Source organism: Poecilia mexicana, unplaced genomic scaffold, assembly GCF_051168715.1.
Source record: "Poecilia mexicana isolate PSO_F unplaced genomic scaffold, ASM5116871v1 scaffold_10, whole genome shotgun sequence".
NCBI classification, from domain to species: Eukaryota; Metazoa; Chordata; class Actinopteri; order Cyprinodontiformes; family Poeciliidae; genus Poecilia; species Poecilia mexicana.
Window position 1 is genome coordinate 24,849,766 of NW_028263379.1, and position 23,095 is coordinate 24,872,860.

The 23,095-nt window shown below is 38.4% G+C and overlaps 1 protein-coding gene across 1 annotated transcript in view; it reads left to right on the top strand.

Annotated features, from left to right (window-relative positions):
• The first annotated feature begins 12,580 nt into the window (after nt 1-12,580).
• Nucleotides 12,581-23,095, top strand: part of ctnna1 (catenin (cadherin-associated protein), alpha 1) — a 71,588-nt gene continuing 61,073 nt past the window's right edge. The window contains exons 1-3 of the mRNA XM_014997043.2: nt 12,581-12,786; nt 15,683-15,798; nt 16,053-16,248. Of these exons, the coding sequence (XP_014852529.1) occupies nt 15,694-15,798; nt 16,053-16,248 (301 nt within the window). The 5' untranslated portion in view covers nt 12,581-12,786; nt 15,683-15,693. The remainder of the gene's footprint in view (nt 12,787-15,682; nt 15,799-16,052; nt 16,249-23,095) is intronic.

A 23,095-nucleotide genomic window follows, 5' to 3' on the forward strand; every position in this document is an offset into this window, starting at 1 on the left:
TTAAATTAATTTTACATGGTAAGTGAGACAGACCAAGACATATGCCGAACTGCTGGGCTTATCCACAGTAAGACTTTTGCAACAACTTGATGGGGATAAAAAAATAAATAAATCTAAGATATTTTCAAGGTGTTGATGCAATGTGTGGTCACCTTTGTGAGAACAGGGCCAACCAAATGGATAATTCTGGATCTGGAATACTGAATGACCACATAACTGAGATTATAGGATTGCATACAAATACTTGAATGTTTTGATCGGTGCTTTTTTTTTTTTTCTGAAATCTTCCATCCTCCTTTTATTCTGCCCCAGCAACCTCACGTTTTTTTTTTCCCCCCATCTCAGATTCTGTGAAAGCGCAGCTGGGTCATTCAAAGCATTACACTTGTTATTCTCATCTCTTCATGCTTCATGCTTAATGGCTTCATTATACTTCAGAGATTACACTTTTTTTGGACAAGCTTCATTGTATTTCTTCCAGGCATCTTTTTTTTTGCCAAGCCTTGTCACTAGATAACCTTGGTATGTTAAATGGAGCAGCTACAACTCCTTCCCAGTACAGTGACAGCATCTTTTATTATCGCTTGTCTTCTGTCTTCAAAGATATCAGAGTAATATTCAAGAGCAGTTTAACCCTGGGATTAGGCTTCGCTGCTATGTACGCAACACTATTAGCATACTGCTGCAGAATGGGAATAAGCTCTTAGACTCCTGGTGTAACCTCATTCAGTGTGATGTTTTCCAACAATTTGTTCTTTCAACAGGACAAGCTGTTGCAGGTTCATCACTAACAGAAATTATTGTTTAAGCTGGAGACAAAAGTGCTTCAAAGATGCAAGACATTTGATCAAATTTGGGCTACCAACAAAGGCTGTTTTCAAACTTTATAACTGTGGACTGCAATCAGATCCATCCATCCATCCATCCATCCTGCCATCCTGCCATCCTGCCATCCTGCAGTGAAATCAATTCAACTTTGTGCCAATAAAGATAACACAACAGCTCTCACTTCAGCGTACAATGATCAAGTAGCCCCAAATATACCCCCTGCTTCTGCAACACACTCACCAATAAACTTTGGAAGGATTTTTCATAAGTCTTATAGAGATCAACAAAACTAACCTTTGACCCACTGAACAGTTCCAACATTTCCAAGAAGGTAACAATCTGGTCCAGTCAGGAAAGCACAAAAGCCATGCTGCTTCCCCAGAATCCAAAACTTAGCCGATAGTCCACTGACTGGAGATTCAACCCCTTCCGACCATTTTCAACCCTCCCTTTCCTTAAAACTGACAAAAAAGAAAATGCCTAATTATTTTTACTAGCGTTGTTGAGCCTTTCCTCAAACCAAAGGTTGCAACAATTGCTTGTTGCAGATGCTGATATGTGAAAGTCGGGGAACACAGTGGCAAATTTCTCACATTGATTTGTGTAGTTGATGGGTTTTTTTTCTGTGGGTTTTCATTTTTTGGTTTGGCCTATCGCTTTTTTTTTTTTTTTACTTCTTTGACATTTTAGCTCCTTCTATGACTCTGATTCCCAACTCTACCTGACTGATTGCAGCGATTAAACTTCAAGTTCTCCAAATATGACTTGGTTAAATGCTCCCATAAGGAATTGTATAATTATCATTACTTAAGGAATGTTTAAAGATTTGCTCTGCCTCTCACACAGCCTTCGGAGCGAGAATAACGTCCAAGCCACCTGCTGTGAGACCCGCTGCGGGGTGGAGCTCATTGCTCACCAAGCTACAGTTGAATGATGGCTTTTCATTAATCCAACAGCACACAGACATCTGTGCCCTGCTGACTGCCCTCCTGTGTCCGACTGGGGACGTTTGATTGACACGAAGATGTAGTGTCACTTTTCACACTTTGACTTTCTACACAGCTTCAAAAGCACTTTGATGCTTACCCACGTATATATCCACGAATATCATCTGAGTGTGCTCGGGTGTAGCTAGTAGCCCAAATTTAAGACATGGGAAACATCATCCTCTTTTATTAGCCTGCTGATGTGCTGGTCTGTGTATCTGCTTGCCAAAGAATATCAAGGCAAGTGTGAAGTATTGCAGTTATACCGTACTGTTAACACGGTTATTTTTTCATTTTAATAAAAGAAGCTATAAACTGATTTAGTATTTTAATTAATGTCTTCATTATCAACTTAAAATAGCTTTAACTACAGTTTACAAGTACATGGACAAATATTGAAAATGCTGACAATAAAATTGCTTTAAATAACCTGCTATGCTTTTTTATTATTATTATTTTGTTACAAAACTAATTAAATGAAATGTAATGTAATAAAAACCACAACCAATATAAAATAAAAATAAATTAAAGATCCCAAAGATTAAGCCTGTTCATTGTAATTTGTAACTCCACAAGTTTTTTTTTGTTTTGTTTTTTTAAAGGGCATTTATATACGTTTTAAATCTGGTCATTCCAGTCACCGTGGTTCATTTCATTAACATGCATTTTTGTTGGCAAAAATGTACAAAAATCTGTGCATTGCTGAAGGAGTTTAAAGCAGCTACAGAAAAAAGAAAAAATACAAGGGGACCTCTAAATACAAATACGTCTGAATATGGATTTTCCAAACACAAATTCTTAGGATGCCGCAAAATCGTCACTTCCTACAGATTAAAAAAAAAAAAAAAAGTAAGAAAAAATTAAACCCACATTTCAAGGACATCTGTCATGTCAAACAGGAAACTCGGTTCACTGTTTTTATAATTCAGCGCTTCATCATCATATAATTCACACTCCCTTATTATAACAATATACACGGTCATGATATATGGTTAATGACTCTAATTTGCTGAAAATGACATTGATTTGGATTGTTGTGCATGTTGTGGTGGAGTTGGGAGGTTCCACAGAAAAAAAGCACTGAAAAAGAAATGAGAATAAAAACACATAGAAAAACTAAAAGCGTCCTACTGCAGTAGTTGTCCATTGCTCCACAACTTTGCTACTGCACTGTAACATCTTCTGTGATGTCAGTGAAGTTGGCCATTGTAATGCTGTATCTTATCATGGCAAGAAATCATCCATCCATCTATTCCTGATTATCGTTGTAGGTTAGCATTTCCTGCTTCATGCTGCTTAAGAAATTTAGGCAAGTACACAATTTTTTGACCCAATGCTTTGTTACAACTATCCAACCCCTTGCCAAGCAGGCTAAATGTAACTTTTGTATATATATATATTTTTAAAACACCTTTTTTTCCATCTGTGTGCAGAGCCTGGCACTGAAAAAAGAAAGGAAAATGTGTTACTCACTCCAGCTGAAAGTGGTAATTATGTTAAGGTTCACCGATGCATAAAGGGCAATTTACTTCAAGGTGTAATTCATCCAGGGCAACATTTTAAGCACAGAGCATAGACCAGCAGTCTGCTAGACTAACCGCTTACCTCAGGTTCTATACTTTATCATCAGATTGTAAATCAAGAAGGATTTTTTACATTTATGTCCATATTAATCAGTCTGTCCAGGATGTGAACAAGTAGAGTTCCTCTCCACATGAAATGTCATGATTTTTTATTTTTTTATTTTTTCCAGAACATTCATTCAGGATCCCTTGTTATTGGCAATGTTGATGTGTCAAAATAAAAATCCGTAAAGCTCTCTTGACAGTGCTTTAAGGCGGACACATCCTTATGATTGATTAGACGTGCGGCTGACAGATACCCAGTGATTGTTTATCACGGTGGATCCTGGCGATGACTGGGTTTTTATTGCCGTCTGCACCCGGCAGTATTTCAACATTGTGTCTCACTCCTCAGAGTCATCAGCAAGCAGATTCCCAGAGTCTGCACCCGTCAAAGTGAGCAGCTGTAGTTTGTGGCATATCATCTCCGCTGTGTTTACCTGAGCCGCCTCCTTCTCCTCAGATTGTTTTCACTCGTAGGTATGTTGCAGAGACAGAGGAAGTAAAGATTTTTGCACCGGATGATTTTTTGGGGGGGGTAATTACTCATTTGCGTCCAGATGATCTTCCCACTCAATGAATTCTCTACTGGTTTGCAAGAACTCTTGCTGGAATACAAGCTGCCATTTGCCATGTTGGGAACTGGCAAGCGTCTTCGAGACAGCTGCTTCGTATGTGATTTTTGGTCATCATCAGAGTCAGTCATTTTTTTTTTTTTTTAATTGCTTCTGAATGCTGGACACTGAACTGAAGATGCTCATCAGCTTTTCCTCCACTGAGATCACAGTGAGGTGTGAGGAGAAAGTGACTGACGACGGCCACGGATCGGACGACCGAACTTGAACGGTTTTGCTGGTGACATCCGTCCACCAAGAGCACTCACATCAGAAAGAATCACCGTCACAGCAACCGGGCTTTGCTTTCACTCACTGTATTTCCTGCAACATGTGAGAAATTTTACGCTTTCAGTGACCCATGCTTTTTGCAGCAAAGCAAAAGCAAGGCACAGTCAAGCGCACAGAGAGAGCCCTGCCATTTTCCCCCCCCTGTTACCCAGTTTATCACCTGAAGAACATTTCTGTTAATCAGCACAGCTAATTGGCTTTAACTTTCCCCCTAAGATAAAGTAATTTCTACCATACAACGTTGCAATATTCTCACAAATCTGGGCAGGAGATAAAATAAAGTAATTTGGGAGGAAACGGTTCTGCTCGCATGAGCTGAGGACAAGAAAAAAGAAATACATTTCAACATGACATCAGCTGACTTATTATCAGCTGTGGTAAGTGGTAGGAAGTGTTGGCTGAATGGCACTTCTGCTGTTACATTCACCAAAGAGTGACTCAAACCATGTGAATTTATTAACATGAATGCATGAAAACATGATTTTTTTATTTTTTTTTTGTGCTCACACAGGCACATTAGCTAATTTCCTTTGAATCACATGGACCTGGTGAGCTCCTGATAATGTCGTTTCTCCCCATGTCATTAATATTAAAAGGTCATTTCCACTACTTTTTATAGAGTTTTGTCTGTCGATGTGACAGATTCAATTTTCTCATTCGCCACAGGAAACCTGGGTTATTATTTTACTGGCCAAAGACGTCTTTACAACACAGCAACATGGCATTTCCACCCACTGAACTCGCTCACATTTTGCCACTTCCTTTGATAATTTTATTTGATAGACCATCACAAATAGCAGAGCTGGAGAGGGCAGAGAGAAAGACTCTACGTCTAATTTCAGCAACACTAGCGTCAGTTTCTGCAAATTGATAGTTGTTTTTATTTGTTTTTTTTTTTTGTTTTTGTTTTTTTTGGCAAAATAATGTTAATCTACATGGCAATAGTAGAACCCTTTTTCAACCAGGTCTCTGCATTTTTGGTTATACTCGAGCTTGTATCCAATGTCTTTGCCAGTGTTTTTATTTCATTTATTTTAAAACCTAACGGATGTCTTGTGTCCTTTTGCTATGTTTTCCATTTTTCCATTTTCTTTACATAGTAGTTGCAAATAGATTACATTCTTGATTACGTTGTCGATGTCAGATTACATTCCTGGATTGCAATGCTCAAAACGAGCTAAAAAAATAGATTTACTTTATTTTCTTTACATTCAAACATACTCCATTTATATTTGTAAAAAAAAAAGCTTTAAAATAAAACAAGAACATGTAAGAATCCCCTGTCTTCCTAGATTCCCTTTACTTTCCTTGTTTCACCATCTTCTATCTGTGTACTAGCAAAAGTTGGACCATATATGTTTATGCAAAACAAAAGCATGAAATACACTGAGGCTTTCAGATACGTTTGATTCAGGCACTTTAGAGGGTGCCTGATACTGTGACTCAGTACAGCTTTGATATGCATTATGTTTCATTATGTGGCTGCCTCCACAGTGTTCACCTTCTCCTTAGCTTGAATCCCACTTGGAAAGCTAGAAATTAGGGCACAGGCTCCCAAGACATTTTTGGAAGGAAGAAAAAAAATACAAGGTTTCTAGAATAGTGCCATGTATTGTGAATGACAAATGTTTCACTCTGGTTGGTGGTCTGCAGCTAATTGCATTTCAGTGAGTAAAAAAAAAAAAAAAAAGAGGTGAGAAAAAAGAGAGAAATAAAGGGAAGAAAAGAAACACTTTTGTCTCCTTGTGGAATGAGAGAACAGATCTGGAAATGGAAGTGAAATGATAAACAGGAAGGAAAGGTCAGACAGAGTGGACACCATCTTTGTTTGTTTCCAGGAGAATTGCTGTGTTTTCTTCAGGAGGGATTTTTGAGGTGCAACTAATCTGTGACCTCTAGACCACATTGAAACTTAATGCAACTCATATCAACTTGATAAGGAGCTCATCTTATATAATCGAATCATACACTATTCGAGGTACATTAGTTGTCCAGGCACACTTAAAAGCCTCGCTGAATTGATCTTTGTTCTGAAGCCAACAAGATGTTCTGCAAAGACAGGCTTTATCACCGGATCTGGCAGGTGGAACTCGAAGGACTTTCAGGGTGAAATAGAAACATTCTTTATCCCACAGTGACAAAAGTCAAGGAATACAGGTTCACACAAAGTTAAAGATATAAAAACATATAAAAAACGAAGTTAAGAATAATACTTGTCCTTACTTACAGTAAGGACAAAATTATAGCATAAAATACTGTGAAGTTATCAAAGAAAGCATACTTTATTCCGAAAGGAATGTACAGCTGAGAAGGATTTTAAAGTTTTTTTTGTAAGGATGTTTTTCTTCAGTAGGAATGGTTGATTAAAGCTGCCCAAATACAGGTCAACCTAGGAATAAATACTGTTTGTGGCTGCAAAATATACAAGATTGTGCTTGAGGTTTTAATTTTTAGCAGCGCAACGATCGTATATACAGCCAATGTATTTAACTGAATGGTCAGATAGGTCCAAAGTCCAGATTGAAATGTAATTGAGAAATCAGTGGAAAGATGTAAAAATGTGTCTTCATAGAAACTCACCATTCAGTCTGAATGAGCTTGAGCCATTTAGTAAAGCAAGGCCAACATTTTAGTCTCTAGAATAAAACATGCTTTTAGTCTATATTTGTATAAGCTTGTAGAAATGCACAAAAATACATAAAGTCCAAATAATAGAAAAAATGTAGTACTTGCATTGTGGCAAAATATGGAAAAATACTTTTACAAGACACTACAAACAACTTTGACAAGTCCTGCCATGCAACTTTTTTTTTTGTTCACTGCGATAATGTAGCTTTTCTTTCACCTCTGAAGGGAAGTCAAAGTGAATGGCTCCCATCAAAGGCTGTTATTAGCCTCACAAGGCTGTTACTTTTGGTCTCCCCCATATTGGCGCTGCAGTGGAAGGAAGAGTGATGCCAATATAACTCAGCAGACTCATATCCTGGTCGCAAGGCTGCGAGGTCCTTTCTTAGGCAGGGGGAAGCTCCATGGACAGCTGTCAGGATGAGTCAGGTGAGTGTGGGCAGACTGAAAGTCGCTGTGTTCCTTATGTCAGGGAACGAAATCTTCCTGCACTGATGCAGCTTCCAATCCAGTCAATGTCAAAGTATGAGTAACCGCTTTGACAGGAAACCATAACACCCAGTAACTCCCATCTGTAGAAACAATAGATGACAACGCAGTTGTGAAAGATGCTCAACTGTGGCTAATCGTGAGTATTTCCCCCTTATCAGTATGCGGCAGTTCCAGGACCACCATTAGATAAGACGCCGTGCATCCGGAATAGAAATGTGAAGCGTATCTATGGCTTACGATTTTTTGCTGTCATCATAAAATGTGATTCTTGTACTTTTCAATCAAATATGTAAATCCAACGAAGCAGATTCAGAGACGATCTATGTTTCTATTTCCAATGTTCTTGTGCCACACAGTAAGATATTTGCATGTACTCAATTATATATTCAGCGTGTGACAAACATGTGCACCTCCTCATAATGAGGGGGAATTATTTATAGCATGCTGTGCTCTTATCATTTGTCGGGCCCAACAGGTACAAAAAAGATGAAGTTCAAGGACTCCCAAACTTGTCCTCCCAGCAAGCTGTTACTTGGGCAAACATTCATCATTCAAGCACACAATTACACGGCACCTAATCCGTCTTCTCTCCAGAGTATTAATTGGATAAACAAATCTTAGTTGCGCCATGTGTAAAGCAGTCTCCTCTGTTCCTTGCAGAAATAAATCCTGCACACTAAACAGTTTTGATGATGTTGCTCCGTCTCCCAGTACTTAACATGCTATTTTAATGTATGACCGTTGTTGGGGTTTTTTTTCATGTTTTAAGCACTATGGATCAAGTAATTCCTCTGCAAATTATTATTGCACAGAGAGAGAGAAAAAAAACATTCAGGAGTAGCTTTTGAGGAAGATAACTATAGTGCAGGGTCTTCATTAAGAGTTTTTTTTTTTTTAATCATACAACCATAAACGTAAATATAATTTACTTGGGTTTTATGTGATGTATTTACAGGGAGTGTAACACAATTTTGAAATGGAAGGTGTATAAAATACTGTTTTCAAGATGTTTAATAAAAAAACTTTAAAAAATTAAGTACTGCATGGATATGTTTTCCACCCTTTTAATCTGATACCACTAAATAAGATCCAGCGCAACCAATTTCTGGTGGATAATCTCGTCTTAATATAAATGCAGAAGTTCGGTAAAGGCTTCAGAAATTTGTTAGGGAGTGTCAGGGAAAAAACAGCATCAAAAAGACCACTGCATGCAAAGTTGTGGAGAAATTAACACTATCTCAGGCCCTGAACCTACCATGAATTAACTATCTACCTAAAATGTCAACAAAAAAAAGACCAGGAGAACATTAAAAAGAACAGCAACCAAGCAAAGCTGCTAAAGACTTGAGACTGGGGTGTAGATTTGCTCACCAGCAGAACAATGGACCTAAACATTCAGCTGAAATTAAATGGTTCAGATCACGCACCAGACCTACATCTTTTTTTCGAGACTTGAACATTGCTTTTCACATGTGCGCTCCACCCAATGAACAAAAACGTACTTCTTTACAAAGTAAGAGGCTCAATACAAACGCATAACTATTTTTGAGAGGTTTATTTCTAAAAATGATTTTTAAAAGTATGTTTCTTTCCCACCAAGTGTGTCTACTCTGGGCTGGTCTATCAAATTCCAATAAAATACATCAAAGTTTGTGGTGGCAGTGTGACACAATGTGAGGGATTCAAGAGGTGTGTATATTTTTTGCAGGACACTGTACAAACTGTCACAACTGCAAATAAGCTCTTTATCTCTGCAACTTCATTCTAAAAGCATAGAAACTATATATTGAATTAATAAGTGAAGCTTTCTCATCAGAAGTCATCCTGAAGTCGTCTATGTAACAGAGATGCCATCGGGCCCAAATAAACTCTAGTTTAAGACAAACTTTCTGTTATCTGCTATGTCTCTCTCCCCCACGCCCCCCAAGTCCAAATATTGTGAAACTAATACATTTGTTTCAGCAGTGCACAGTGAGAGGTGCAAGACAAGCAGAGCTGTGTTACTCTCTGCTCCGTTGTAATCTTTATGTACCTTGAGAACAATAATCGGCCGATGCCCAGTTGAAACCACGATGTTGGCAAAAATTGCTCTTCAGAAGCATAAGAGGTGAAAAGTCATGGTGCAGAGACAGTGCAGTTTGTCAATGGAAAGTTTGCCAAAAACAGCAAAGCAGAGGTTTATGCCTGGGTGTGTTTGAGAGAGCTGTGAGCCTGTTTAAATGGGGAAAGTGAAGTTTAAAGAGTGGCCTCCGGCCCCTCCAGATAATCTATTTATGTCAGTCACACTTCATTAGACCCAAACCAAAAATATTTGACTCTTGAATATGTTTATCACATGTCTCAATGTTATCAGTCGGTGCCGGGACAACAAGATAGAAGTGTATCTCTTGCTTTCAGATCATGACTTCAATGGGTTTTCATGACCTTGAAGCTGCGAAAACATTATTTTATTAAGCTTTTTTTTTGTTCCATTGGTGACATTTCTGATCACTTATGTGGGATACTAGGATGTTTCAGTAATCCAATAAAATGTGACAGACTGCTGCATTTGCTTTCAACATGTTCACCCTGTGCTGTATCGGTGCAACGGGATCCGTCTCTGGAGGCTGTTGTTGTTGTTTGAAACTGCTAACCCTTGAACCGACTGACTTAAAAGCTCGCGCAAACAAACACACAAAAGGGGATGATTGAAAAATACTTCTGGTAAAATTCTAAGGCCGAGCAAGGTTAACTCAGCCGTGTCAGAGAGACGGTTTCTTGTCAAAGGAACAGTGGGGAGACGTGTGTGAAATATATTTTTAAAGATTACTGTCACTTATGGTTTGTATTGATTTCAAAGACAGTAGCTTTACAAAGCGATTTGTGCTGGGTGAAAATTTCTTTGTTTACAAATGTCATTTTCTTTCATGATATCTAGACTTATGTTACCAACATGTCTAAAAATATACTTTCGTTGTAAGTTGGGACACCCAGCCCTGTGTTGGACTGGCCACCTGACCAGGATGTACCCCGCCTCTCACCCGTTGACCGCAGGAGGTAGGCATCGGCACCTCTCGTGACCCCACTAGGGATAAACATGTAAGATAAGAGATGGATGGGTTGGGGCATCTATAAAGAGGACATCTCTTCAGAGTAGACTCCATAATGGCAGAGACACAGCTTACAGTTACAGGAAAACTGTTTATCTGCCGCCATGCTGACGAACCTGAGCATTCACAACAGGTTCTGGTGGTAGCTGTAGTGTGGCAGAGAGCAGGGGTGGAAGGAAAGAGAAAGGTGAGCTGCCCCATATGGAGGGTGATTGACAGCTCTAAGACCCGCCTCCTGACTCTAAGTGGTTGTTTCTAGTTAGCACTGGAAGCACTTGGAGAAGCCAGATCAGCTCAACGTCTCACAGATTACCTGTGTCATACTGTTGACATTGAGTTTTAACAAATATGTAAAAAAATATGTTTATGAAAGTTACGCAGTACAGCTTTAACAAATAGACACAATTTGTTATTTGTTACCAACTTCAGTTTTTCTAGACATCTAGACTTGATCAATTTAAACCCAGCACCTTGATAGGGGTAAAAACAGGGATTTAAATGATACTGAATGTAGAAGGGATGTTGGAGCCAAATGCTAGTTTGAGTATTTCAGAAAGTCCTCATCCAATAGGACTTTCATCTAGAATTATCACTCCTAAATTTCTTGATTTCAGACGTCAAAAGCAATAACTGGCTGAAAAGAAACAGTGGCTTAATCAGCTAGTCCTTGAAATCAAGGTATGTGGAATACCATTTCTGGATGCAGAGCACATCAAACTTTCAAGGAGAAAGGTGATGGCAGCACAAGACGTTCTCCCTTGTACTAATGGTTTGGTCTGACAGTGATGTTATAATGGTGTCGGGAATTTTCTGTACTTCTCTTGGCATCAACGGAGCCCTAAAAGCTTTGGCATGAAATTACCAAAACTATGAAAGTATGAAACGTTGAAACCTGCTCCAAGTGCTCCAAGTCCATGAATTTGCTGGTCATTTTGCCTGGTCAAAAATGACAAATTGAGTTTGTCATTTTGTTGTCTAGTTATTTATAACTAGATAACACACAGAAAATAGATAAAGGGATATACTTTTCCACACACATAAAAAACACACAGTTTGCCTCTGTTCTTGGTGAATTTATGGTCTAAATTCAAGTTTCAAGTGTCCCTCAGTACAGCTATATCTTTTTTGTGTAACCATACTCCCGAGAATCAGAAATAAACACTAAGGCTGGTTTTTCCAATCAGCCAGACTTTCTTGTAACCCTTTAAAGTGGATCTTTGGGCCCATTGTTAAAAGAGCACAATTTTCTGTTAAAAATTGATTGGACCGTTTACTGAGGCAATTGCCCCCCCCAGTAAAAATGGTCTGGGTATGTGTATGGCTTCCCAGATTGAAGTTCTGACTTCAGAGGTCACTATTGTTCCTGACTTGTCCACTTCAGTTCGTTCGTGCAGGGAGTTCTCAGAATTCTTTCCTCTGCACTTCTATTTTGAGAACTTTCTGATAAAGCAAAGGTCAGTATGTTGTCATATTTCTAGCTGCTGGTGCTTTTAAACTGTACATGACAGATAATTAGTTTGTGACTTTGACATAAAAAAAGTCCTTAATATATCTTTAATATCACCAGAGTTAAATGTACCATGAGTGCCATAGTTCTAGAATATTCCGTGTGGTAATAAAAATAAGAGATGGAGAAAGTTATTCCAGCTCTCACAGTTCTTAATGTTTTCTTTTTTTTCATTATGGGAATAAGGCATTTCCTAAGAAAGGATTTCACAACACAGTCTGATAACATTCCATAGAATACTATGAACATTTCGAGAACCTAAAACAAACTCACGCTTTCTCATCCATTTCAATTAAATTGAAATGCCATTTAATTTGACATTTCAACTCCCTTTTACATTCCCTTGTAACAGATTAAGCTGCTCGACTTAGTCCTCGCTCGGTTTTATGTAAGCACTAATTAAACCATATATGGCTACGGACAGTGAGGACCACGCCCAGAACACCTCCATGTTCCACGGGCTTGCTGTGGCGTGTGGTCGCCCTCCCTCTCTGCCAGGAAGTTCAGGAACTCGGTCACCGCCCCGGCCTTCCCCCTCGGCCCCCGCCGATTCGTCTCCTCCATTGTTGGGCAACAGTCTATCTCATCGAAACGGTCTTAACCGAAACTCCCTACGCGCTGAACGGCTTCTAAACTTTTTCAAACGTTTGTTAACATTTTGTCACATTCAGTCGAGAGGAAGAGGCTTTAACTTGTGTCGACAGGCGAGCGCAACTGACGGAAGCCTTTAAGGTGAGGAAAACTTTTGAGGCGAAGAATTCCATACTTCCCATTCCTCCATTTTGAACTTTTAAACTCCAGTTAAATCTAAGCGATTGTTATCCTAGAATTAACAGCATATCAACTTCTCTCACTGTGAATTATTAAATTGTATCTAAACACACTCGATTCTGTCTATCAGCTTTTTACTTAAGTTTTTTTTTCTTGGCAGCAAGGCTGAAGAAAAAAGGCTAAGCTCGGGATTTGTTGTTATTCAGCTAGCGTTAGCAGTAGCTGGGGTATGGAATGCTTGGGTGATGTTAGCAGGTAATAGCGTATGTACGTCAAGCTAAGCTGGCTAAAAATGAAGAAGTACTTGCTGAGGTTTATTTTACTTCCCCATTGACGTGAACCTGAACAACTGTGTTATTTTCACACTCTAAATGGACCTATATTTAAACGGGGGAAAAAATAAAACGGTAATACTTTTGAGTTGCTTGGGGCAACAGGTGTTACCTGAGTAGCTTAAAGGAACACCTATTACGTTAGCAGCTGAGTTTAGTCGACGCACATTCATTCGTGTCGACTAAAATAAAAGTTCGGTGTATTTTGGAAACCGTTTTGTCAATCAACATTTCTGAATTTCCAACTCATGTTTGTTGGTATGGACCCTGTTTTAGTTTCACTTTTTTCACTTGGGAAGATTTTACCTGACGAGGTTAAATGCCCCACCCAAGTGGATTGGGTAAACACATTTGAAGTTTAGCTCCTCCTGCGCTTTGGAATCACGAGGAGGAAATGGCCCACGTTAAAAAAGACAATTGTAGTTATTTTTGGGAGGGGGAATGTGCATTTCAGAGATTTGGTGTGTACAGGCTTTACAAAAGTGCTTTTATTCTTTGTCTGTTGTGATAGAAATACAAAATTGGAAGTAATTTTTGACATGCATGGCATGTATCAGCTAAAACTGATATGTTTATTCAAACTTATCAAGGTCAATAGTGTTGCACTTATAACCAGCTGAAATGCAAATTTGGGTTAATATTTCATATCAGAGCCTAGGAAATACAATCTTATAGATTGCATTTTTTATTCCACCAAAGGATGTCCAAAGGGGAGATATATATATATATACATACATACATACAGCAACAACATTTTGAGAATAAAATGTGAGATCGGCACCAGTAACATCAGGTGATCATCTCTTCCTGCAGTTTTGTTTTGAAATCATCAGTCGCAGAGTTTAAGTAGGTCAATGTGCTGCTTACAACTGTGCTCACAGCTCATGGTTTTTCCTCTGAATCCATAAATATTGTTTCCAACTCAGTTCTTCAACACTGTCGGGTCTCTTAATATCACCATGCGACGTTTTGAAATCTTACTCTAAAGCCGCAGTAACGCCTGCTGGAGCTATGGCAGAAATATATCATCAGTGCTCCCCCATCCACCCACCCTAATAATCTCGCATTGTGTTTTTTGTAATATTGGGTCTTTTGTTGACAATCTAGGCTATGAGCTGGTGATGACTTTGTTCTCGCAATACAGTTGACCAACTTTTTAGTTTCACTCCTAGCCTTCGGGGGTTGCTGATTACCCTTGCTTGCCCCGTGTTTGATAGTTAATCAATAGAGTTGCAGTGGGTGTCTGAAAAGAAAAATTGAAATTGGGCCACAGTGTTATTGTGTGCATCTGTTGACTGCCCTTCTCTAAGGGAAGGGTGTTGACTCTATAAAAGACCTTTTTAGTATTTTGGACATTTTCAGATAAACTCATTGAGAGTATTATGAAAAGATGTTCACAATAGGAAGCCAGTGTTTAAAAATCTTTATTTTTAACAGCTCAGCACACATCTAAATTCTATGACAGACAAAATAGGGGTTTTCCAAGTCAGACTGGCTGTTAAATGATCGGGAAGATCCAATTATGTTTGCATTTATAATCAATCCAGAGTGTTGATTGTACATTGCTTAAAAAATATTCTGGAGGGGGAAAAAATAAATAAATCTAGGAAAAATAAAGTGAGTTTGAGACATTTAGCCAGTGTCATGTATAGACTGCATTTTTTTTTATTGTTATTATCTGATACAAATTTATTTTTCCTGTTGCTTTGGCTAACAGACATACATTTGCCAATGGACTTTAGCATTAGCAATTTCGAGTACAAAGTTAATCAACATGCCATTGTAGATGTTCGTAACACTGCTTTTACTTGTATTTATGCACTTACATTTCACATTAAACTCATATTGTGCTCCTGAATAATAACGGCATGGCATCGGTGATTATTCCCATAAATCGTCTTTTACTCTGTAGCTCTGCTAGGATCAGTGTTGATCTGATGTGTGGCCACTTTTCCTCATGCAATCCTCCCATATCTGTTTGCATTCTTGCTGTGAGCCATTGAAGATCACTTATGTAACCTCTCTGTGTCGGGCGATGTGGGAAAGGGGGAAAAAAAAAAAACTCAGCATTTCAAACTGAGATTAAATGCTTCTGTTAAAGTTGCAGCAGGAGGCTGATGTAGCTTGACTGTGGAAAGAAAATCTAGCATTTCATCATCAGTGGCTTTACAATACAGGGTTGATGTTGGACTAAACAAAACTGCTCTATAGCAGACTTGGTCAACCTCATGGGTTAAAAAAAAGAATTGGAGAAAGCATTTAGCTTCTGAAAAAGAAAAAGAAAATGTTTTATAAGTTTTCATTTGTCTGGTGAAGATGAGTTTGATATAGTTTAAATTATTATTTTTTTTAACTAAGTACTGCAGTCATTGTCTATTTCTCTGACCCTGCTCTTAAATCAGTCTTTTTTGTGTTGCTTTTTTTTCTTCCTTTTTTTCATGAATTTTTTCATCTTTGTTTTTAGACCAAAACCTTTTTTTGTAATGTGTTGAATAACTTTTTGTTTTTTCTTTTTTCCCTTATAGAACCAGTCAACATGACGAGCATCAACACACCTAACATCAACTTCAAATGGGACCCAAAGAGCCTGGAGATTCGTACTCTGGCAGTGGAGAGGCTACTGGAGCCCCTTGTTACTCAGGTAATGGAAACTCGCATTAAATGTTCTTCTTCAAGCTTATGAAACAAAACTGCAAATCCTAGAATTAAATATTCAATATTATCTTCTTTTGTCAATATTTTCTCAAATGACAAAAAAATAAAAAAAATAAGAATATTAAAAATGATTGGATTCTGCCTCCTTTAAAATAAATGCAATAGACCATAGACAATATAATGTATCATATATTCTGTCAAATGCATATCTGATATGCATTTGTTTGTGTTTCTGCAAAGGTCACCACTTTGGTCAACTCGAGCAACAAAGGCCCATCTAACAAGAAGAAGGGGCGCTCTAAGAAGGCTCATGTTCTGGCTGCGTCAGTCGAGTCTGCTACCGAGAACTTCCTGGAAAAGGGAGAAAAGATTGCAAAGGAAAGTCAATTCCTTAAGGATGAACTCACTGCTGCAGTGGAGGATGTCCGCAAGCAAGGTACATTTACAAAAAAAACACATTTAAAAGACGCACGCCACAGTATTAGGTATAAAGTGCCTCCCTAGAAAGGATAAGCGATAAATAAATCATAAGTTGTTTGGATATCGCTTTCCTAAGAGAAGACCTTGAAATAATATTTTGTTATGGTTTTTATTTTTAGCGTTGGTTTGCAACTGACCCATATAGGCTTCATTAACCACACATTGTTTCTTGTAATCTTTAGGTTGATAACATAATTGTACTTTATGTTGTCTATTAATGCTGCTGATAAAAAAAAAAGTGAAGACTTAGGCTTTCAAAATAAATGGAAAGCACAAAATAAAACTGTAGTTTACCTTATTTAATATCTCTGGGGAAATGGCTAAAGGGATTTAGATTTTTTTTTAAATGTGTTTTTCTTTTCATTGTCTGAAAATTAAATGTTTCCAGGGATTTTATCACTGATCTTATTGGACATAAACCAACCTGTTACTATCAGATCTTGGGGATTACTAACGGACAGCTAATGTTGAAGCTCCCAAAAATATTTTCATCTAGTTAGTTGAAATCCTCGCTTAAGCCTGATGACGATGTGTTGATAATTTGGCTAGTAACTTCCTGTCAAGTGTGTGGAAACGAAAAAATGTTTCTTCTGCTTCAGAAACTCTTTTACTTGCAAACGTTACAATTTAATGACTGTTTTGTCACCCTGTCTCAGCTGTATGATCAGTTCACATGATGATGTGAGGTACTGCAGCCAATAGTCTCTCTGTCACTGAATTATTGTAAAGAGTAAAAACCCTTTTAGGGAGAGCTAAATTCTGTTGTTCAACATAATGTCTGCGGTCTATAGTAGTTTAGCAAGAGATGCACGGAAAACGGACAGATTTGATCAAACTGGTAGAGCAAATTGTGGCTCTACTAGCTCGCTGCAGCAGACATGCAATCGCTTGCGGTACAATACCAGTTATTTAGAGTCAAGCTTAGTTATGGACTCACAACTGACTATTAAAAAAATGATTGGTGTTACTATCAGATCTTGGGATTACTAAATGTTTCAGTTTGTATCGTAACACATTTTTGCAAACACTGACAATATTTTAAACATTACTAAGCCCCATTTTACCCATTTCACACCTAGAGTTTGGTTGGGAGCAGAAGTGTGTGTTTTAATCTTGCATGAGATAAAAGATCAGAAATTGTTTTTTTTTTTTTTTTTTTTTTTTTTTTTACCTGTCAGTTTTAACAAACTGTGACGATGGTCCTGTCAAAATTGTTTATCCTCACACTTGGAGCCGTTTGCTGTCTGGAGGTGGATTGCGGTAAAGATTTGCCTACCCGTCTGCTTTAAAAGTTTCTTCTTTGTTGGATTGAGGAAGAGATCTGACGCTGTTCTGTCCACCGTTGTTTCTGCTTTTTAATTAAAATGTCTCCCTTTTAGCTGTTGCCACAGAGATCAGAGAAGTGCGGGCCATGAAATGATAAAGGAACATGGTTTCCAGCTGCCTCTGACTGTAGATTTATTTAAATGTTTGTATCCTCCTGTGTGGGTAGGAGTCCACCCACTCGGCTTCTACTTCCAATTTAATTTCGCGTCTCCAGACAGAAGTCGACCATCAGCTCGGCAGCCAGTGAAATAAAGATTCTTCTCGTGACGCTACTTTCCGTCATCTTAGAAGCACACAAGCCAGACTCGTTTGCGGTTCTGACCGAACAGCTGAGCCTTTCGAACCGGGGAGCCTCGGCTTGAGGGTGGGCTGTTATTACCATGTGACGTGACATCTGTGTCACACCGTCTTTTCCTCCCAGATCTCCTCTGCTCAGGTTCTGCTCTGCGTTGTTGGGCGGTGGACGACATGTCCCTGAAAACATGTGCAGCACTCGGTGCCCAGGAATGTTAGTGTAGTTTGGGTGAGCTGTCACTGGGCTGGAATTCACTGCCTGTTGTTTGCTGGTGCCTAGGCCTGGCTGTCAGCTATGCCACGCTGCTCAGTGGAGCGTGTTTAGACTGATAATACGGCCATTGACTAGGGTAACACCACCTTGGATTCAGGAAGCACTTTCCTACCCAGCTGTAACCCAGCAGCTGTTTAAATCTGGATTATGATTGATAATGGGCAATTGGATGACTATTAAACATTTCAAAATAGGTGTTTGGGAGGTGTGGGGGGGAGTGGTTTTCCCTCGAGCAGTTTGATATTTTACACTATTTTCATTTTAGCGTTCATGTTACATCTATGTAAAGCATGCGATGTACACATCTCTCACCGTGGAAGACTTTCTTTACTCAGCTGGTTCTCCCTACATGTGTCCTTGCTCTCTCCCTCTTGCCCTTCCCACCTGTCTCTTTGCTGTCCTTCTGCTTGAGAGGCTTATTGTGTGACTTACATTTTAATCATTTCATCATGCACAGAGTGGGCTGCAGATGAGCGTTGGATAGATGGAAGTTTATTAAAGGAGCACAGATCACTATCTCCCTTCCAAAAATGGCCTTATTGATTTTCCTCTGTGGGGGGGAATAACAGCCTAAGGGGCCTGACTCTGCTTGAGGTCTGTGTTGTCGGTCATTTGCACAAACTGTTATGAGTTTGAGGTGTCGGAGTAAAGTGGATGATCTGCATGAGCTGGTAGTTGACATCTGCTTCCTACATGTTTTAGTTTGCTAGCACTCTTTGTATACAGCTTAAAACCCAAGGATGATGTAATAAGGGCTGAAACAATCAGTTATTGAAATAACTAATTTAGTATTTGATAAATCGTTAACTCTAGCATGCAGACTCTAAGACATGACATTCGCTGAAAGAACAACACCCTCAAAGATTATATTCTTTGTATAATTTTGGCTTAATATTAGCACCAAGATGAAACACTTTCTTTGTCAGTAAATATTTTCAACCCAGAACTCCTTAAGTGGTGGTTTTAGCTTCTCCCAGTTCAAATTCGGTGTAAAAGGAAACAAAAATCATATTAAGCTCCTATTGCTATCCAAGTATTAATCGGTTAATCCAAAATCAGTTGTCAGCATTAAGCATAAAGAACCGAGCTTTTCACATGTTGATGCTGGATGTAATTTTTAGCTGCACTTGTATCCTCTGCCACAGACGTTCAACCACTTGGTATTGGTTTGAACACCTTCATTAAAAACTGATTCAGACTTGTCATCAATTTTGCAAAAAAATAAATTCAAACTTTATTTATTTTTTATTTTTGTGTTTACTTCTGTTGAATCGTCTGTTGCAATATTTTGTAGTGTAGCATTATTTAGACCACCTCAACAAAGTGTTTAGTTGAATGACTTTGACTGTGGCTGACGGCTCTAAACAGTCTAAAGTGTCTTTGGCTGTTACTTTTAGTTCAGGTTTTAGTTGGAGATCATTTTATCGGTAGCAGCAGAACATCTATGAACACAAATCCCACATCCATAAACCACGATGAAACGGCTGTCGGGGAAAAGAAAAGACGGAAGCAGCGGAAACTACACCTGGAAAATACAGTGTGAAGCAGTAATAAAATCACTTATATATTGGTGCAGAGGGACGGCGAAGAAGCTAAAGCAACACCGACTGGATATTAGAAAAACCCAATGATCCACAGAGATGAAATGAAAGGCCCTTTTGATTCTATGTGCACTGCATGCAAATGTTGCAGTAGTTGTTTAGCTGGAAAGTTTGCAGACTGGTGAAGAGGCTGTTTGAGCTAAAGCCCCCGGCAGAGCTTTTTAGTACGGCAGGCATCTACTGTAAACAGGAATCAGCACAGCAATGGCGGCGGGCGACACAATGGAATAAAAAGCAGGGTCAACTGGATAAGCTGGAGATAATGAGATCCATGGAGATTATGGAAACATATCACCACCTTAGTAGAGCTACAAGCCCATTTTGTGTCCCCTGCTCAGAATGGATATGATAATGCTTTTAGGCTAATTGTTACTCTTTTTAAAAAAAAAAAAGCTTATGGCGTACATGCTTGTTTAGAACCTTCTGTTGATGCTATTTCAGGATAAAACATTAGTTTTGTGCCTCTTTAGTTTAAAAAAAGTCACGGTAACAATGTATTGGACTCACAATACCCTCATTTACACCCAGTAATTGTACAGCATCAACCTCCTGGCTAGGAAGACGGTAATGGTGTATACTTACAACCTTTTTGTTTTAGAAAGGCTTAAAAATATTAAAATGAAATTGGATCCAATCCAAATGCTCAAATATCCAAATGCTCAAATAAATCAGTGAATTTTGAACTTGATATACTGGTTTTTTGACGTGTGAGCACACTGTGCCCAAGTGTTGCCAGGTTGTGGTAGCAATCCTCTTTGGTGTGAAATTTGCTACTCGAGGAAAAACTCTTGTTTGCTTTTTCCGGGGACAGTGAGGTGCTTGAGAATGACTTTAGAAGAATCACAAAGGAAGTAGACATTTGAAAAATTTCTACTTTCTAGGACATGTTGAAACATGCAAGTGGTTTATTTACGCTGAAAGAGGCTGAGACGGATGACATGAAATCATAATGACTGAGCATGGTGAAGTTGATCATTTTTTATTTATTTTCCTCTTGAGGTTTCAACATCAAATATTTGCTTATATGTAAATGACCCTAATTGTGTCAAAATGTTTAAATACTTGCGTTACAATGTGGGCCCAAGAACCTTTCTATCCAGCTTTTAAAAGCTAATTTCTAAAGTTTTTTAGAAATATGTCTCAAAGTAACTTCTCTGGCCTTGGCAACAAAGCTTTGCAATTGACAGGCTGAGATGGAACTTCTTCAGCTTTGGTTAAGGGAATAATGAAATGAAATGCATGGTTGACAGATGTTGCAGGTTCAATTTAGACTAATCATGGGTTTACTGGTATTCAGTCTTGTTTTGGCCTGCAGGTTTCTTCCTGGCTTGGCAACCTGTAAAACTTGTAGAGTAACATAAGTACGGTAACTAATTTAAACTTTTACATATTTAACTTTCTTATAGATCACTTAATATTTTCTTTTCTCTCTAAATATAAAGAAGAAAAATGTGAACTCTTGATGAGTTTTAAAATTAGATTCTGAAGTCTTACATGAAGGTTTCTATATCACAGCAGTTTTTTTTTTTTTTCTAGATTTTATTTTTAGAGGTTTTTGTTTTAACTGAGTTTCTATTAATTGAGAGCCAGCTGGCTGTCTTTAACATGTAGTATTGGACTGACCTCATTGCTTTCTGCCGTTGCTCTCAGCTGGTCATGTAATGTCTAAAGGTTTATGATTGTTCCCTCTTTGATGCCATTACATGTTTCACAATACCCAGTGTCCTTCCTTAGTAATCAGCAACAATATAGACATCATTATTATCTGTCACTTTTATTCGCCACTTAAAAGTTTAAGTTGCCATAGCTACACCGCTCCTCACATAACCCCAATACCTCCTTTCCTAAGAAAAAAAAAACACTCATAAGGTCTATAGCCTCACCGTTATTCCACTCAATGCTTCCAGTGAAGCTGTCATCCATGTTTTTATGTCTACTGGCTGACTGCCATTCATGATGCTGATGAGTGTCACCCAGAAAATGATGTACGAGCTGCAAGAGTCCCGATGTGTTGGTTCAAAGAGAGGTCGCGTTTTTAAAAATAAGACCCGTGTGTGACTCAGGACACACTTCTAAACTAGAAAATAAATCACTCTTGCATGTTTGTTTTTTTTTTCCCCTCTTTCCACGTGATATAGTTGCATGCTCTGCAAAGCCAAAAAGAAGAAAAACAAAATGGTGCGGAGTTACTTTTTGACATTCTAACATGCCGAATGACGACTTACTTTTTACTTACTTTTTACTAACAAAAATTCAGTCTAGGTTTAATTCAACTATGTCGAGATTATGTATTTAGTTTGTGTATAACACTGCAATATTTAAGTCATAGGGTAGAAAGACTGTCTCTGAGCCAGAAAATCTAAATTTAAAGATGAGATTTAACTTTCATTTAAATTAAGTAAGATGATTAAGTTAATAGTAGAACAGCCTAAATTATGTAGATTTTACATGCAAGTCCTAAAAAATGAATGTGGCAATATTCACTATAACCTTAAGAAGAAATGTAATATTGCTTTTATTTTCTTGTTATAACTTGAGATAACAAGTTATAACAATTCTTCTGGGTCAATGTGTGTCATTCAGTACACACTTTGACCCAGAAGAATAACTTATCAAGACGATAAAGACAAGCAGAGAGATTCAACAGAACTTTGTCTGCGGTCTACAGCACACCACTCGTGCAAGAAAATTATTCATGTTTTATTTTTGCTGCTTCCTCCGGTCCATCCGAGTCCGTTTAGCATTACAGAAAAAATAAACAAGATAAATACCTGTCTCTTTTGTCTGTGGAAAATGCCGGTGTTGTTGTAAGGCCTTTTCATAGAATAAGTTTGCCTGTCGCTTTCGCTGAAGTAAAGGACAGATTTACTGTCTTGTTCATGATTTGAGGCTACAAAGGCAATTTGTGTGCCAAGTCAACTGTGCAGTCCCATCCAATGTGAGCCAATGAACAATGCTGGAAAAACCAGACAGTGAGCCATTGTTGTGGTTTTGACCTCCATTTTTTCTTTTTTTTTTTTCTTTTTGTCTGTGAGCATGTCCATCGGGAAGTAGGAACACTGTGTGATACATGCTGACCCCAGCTCAGCAGGAAAGATGCGTCAGACCACTGCTGCTACTCCGCACTTCCGTATTGCTAATAATGACTTTTGACGCAGTAAACATGTTGCTGAGAATGGGCTGTGACTGATTTCAAACATGTATCATCTGTAGGTTATCACTGCTACCAATACTGAGGACAATAAAAGTTGTTACACTAATTTCTTTTGGGGGTTTTTGTAGCAAAATGAATGGCTTTTTATATTCTG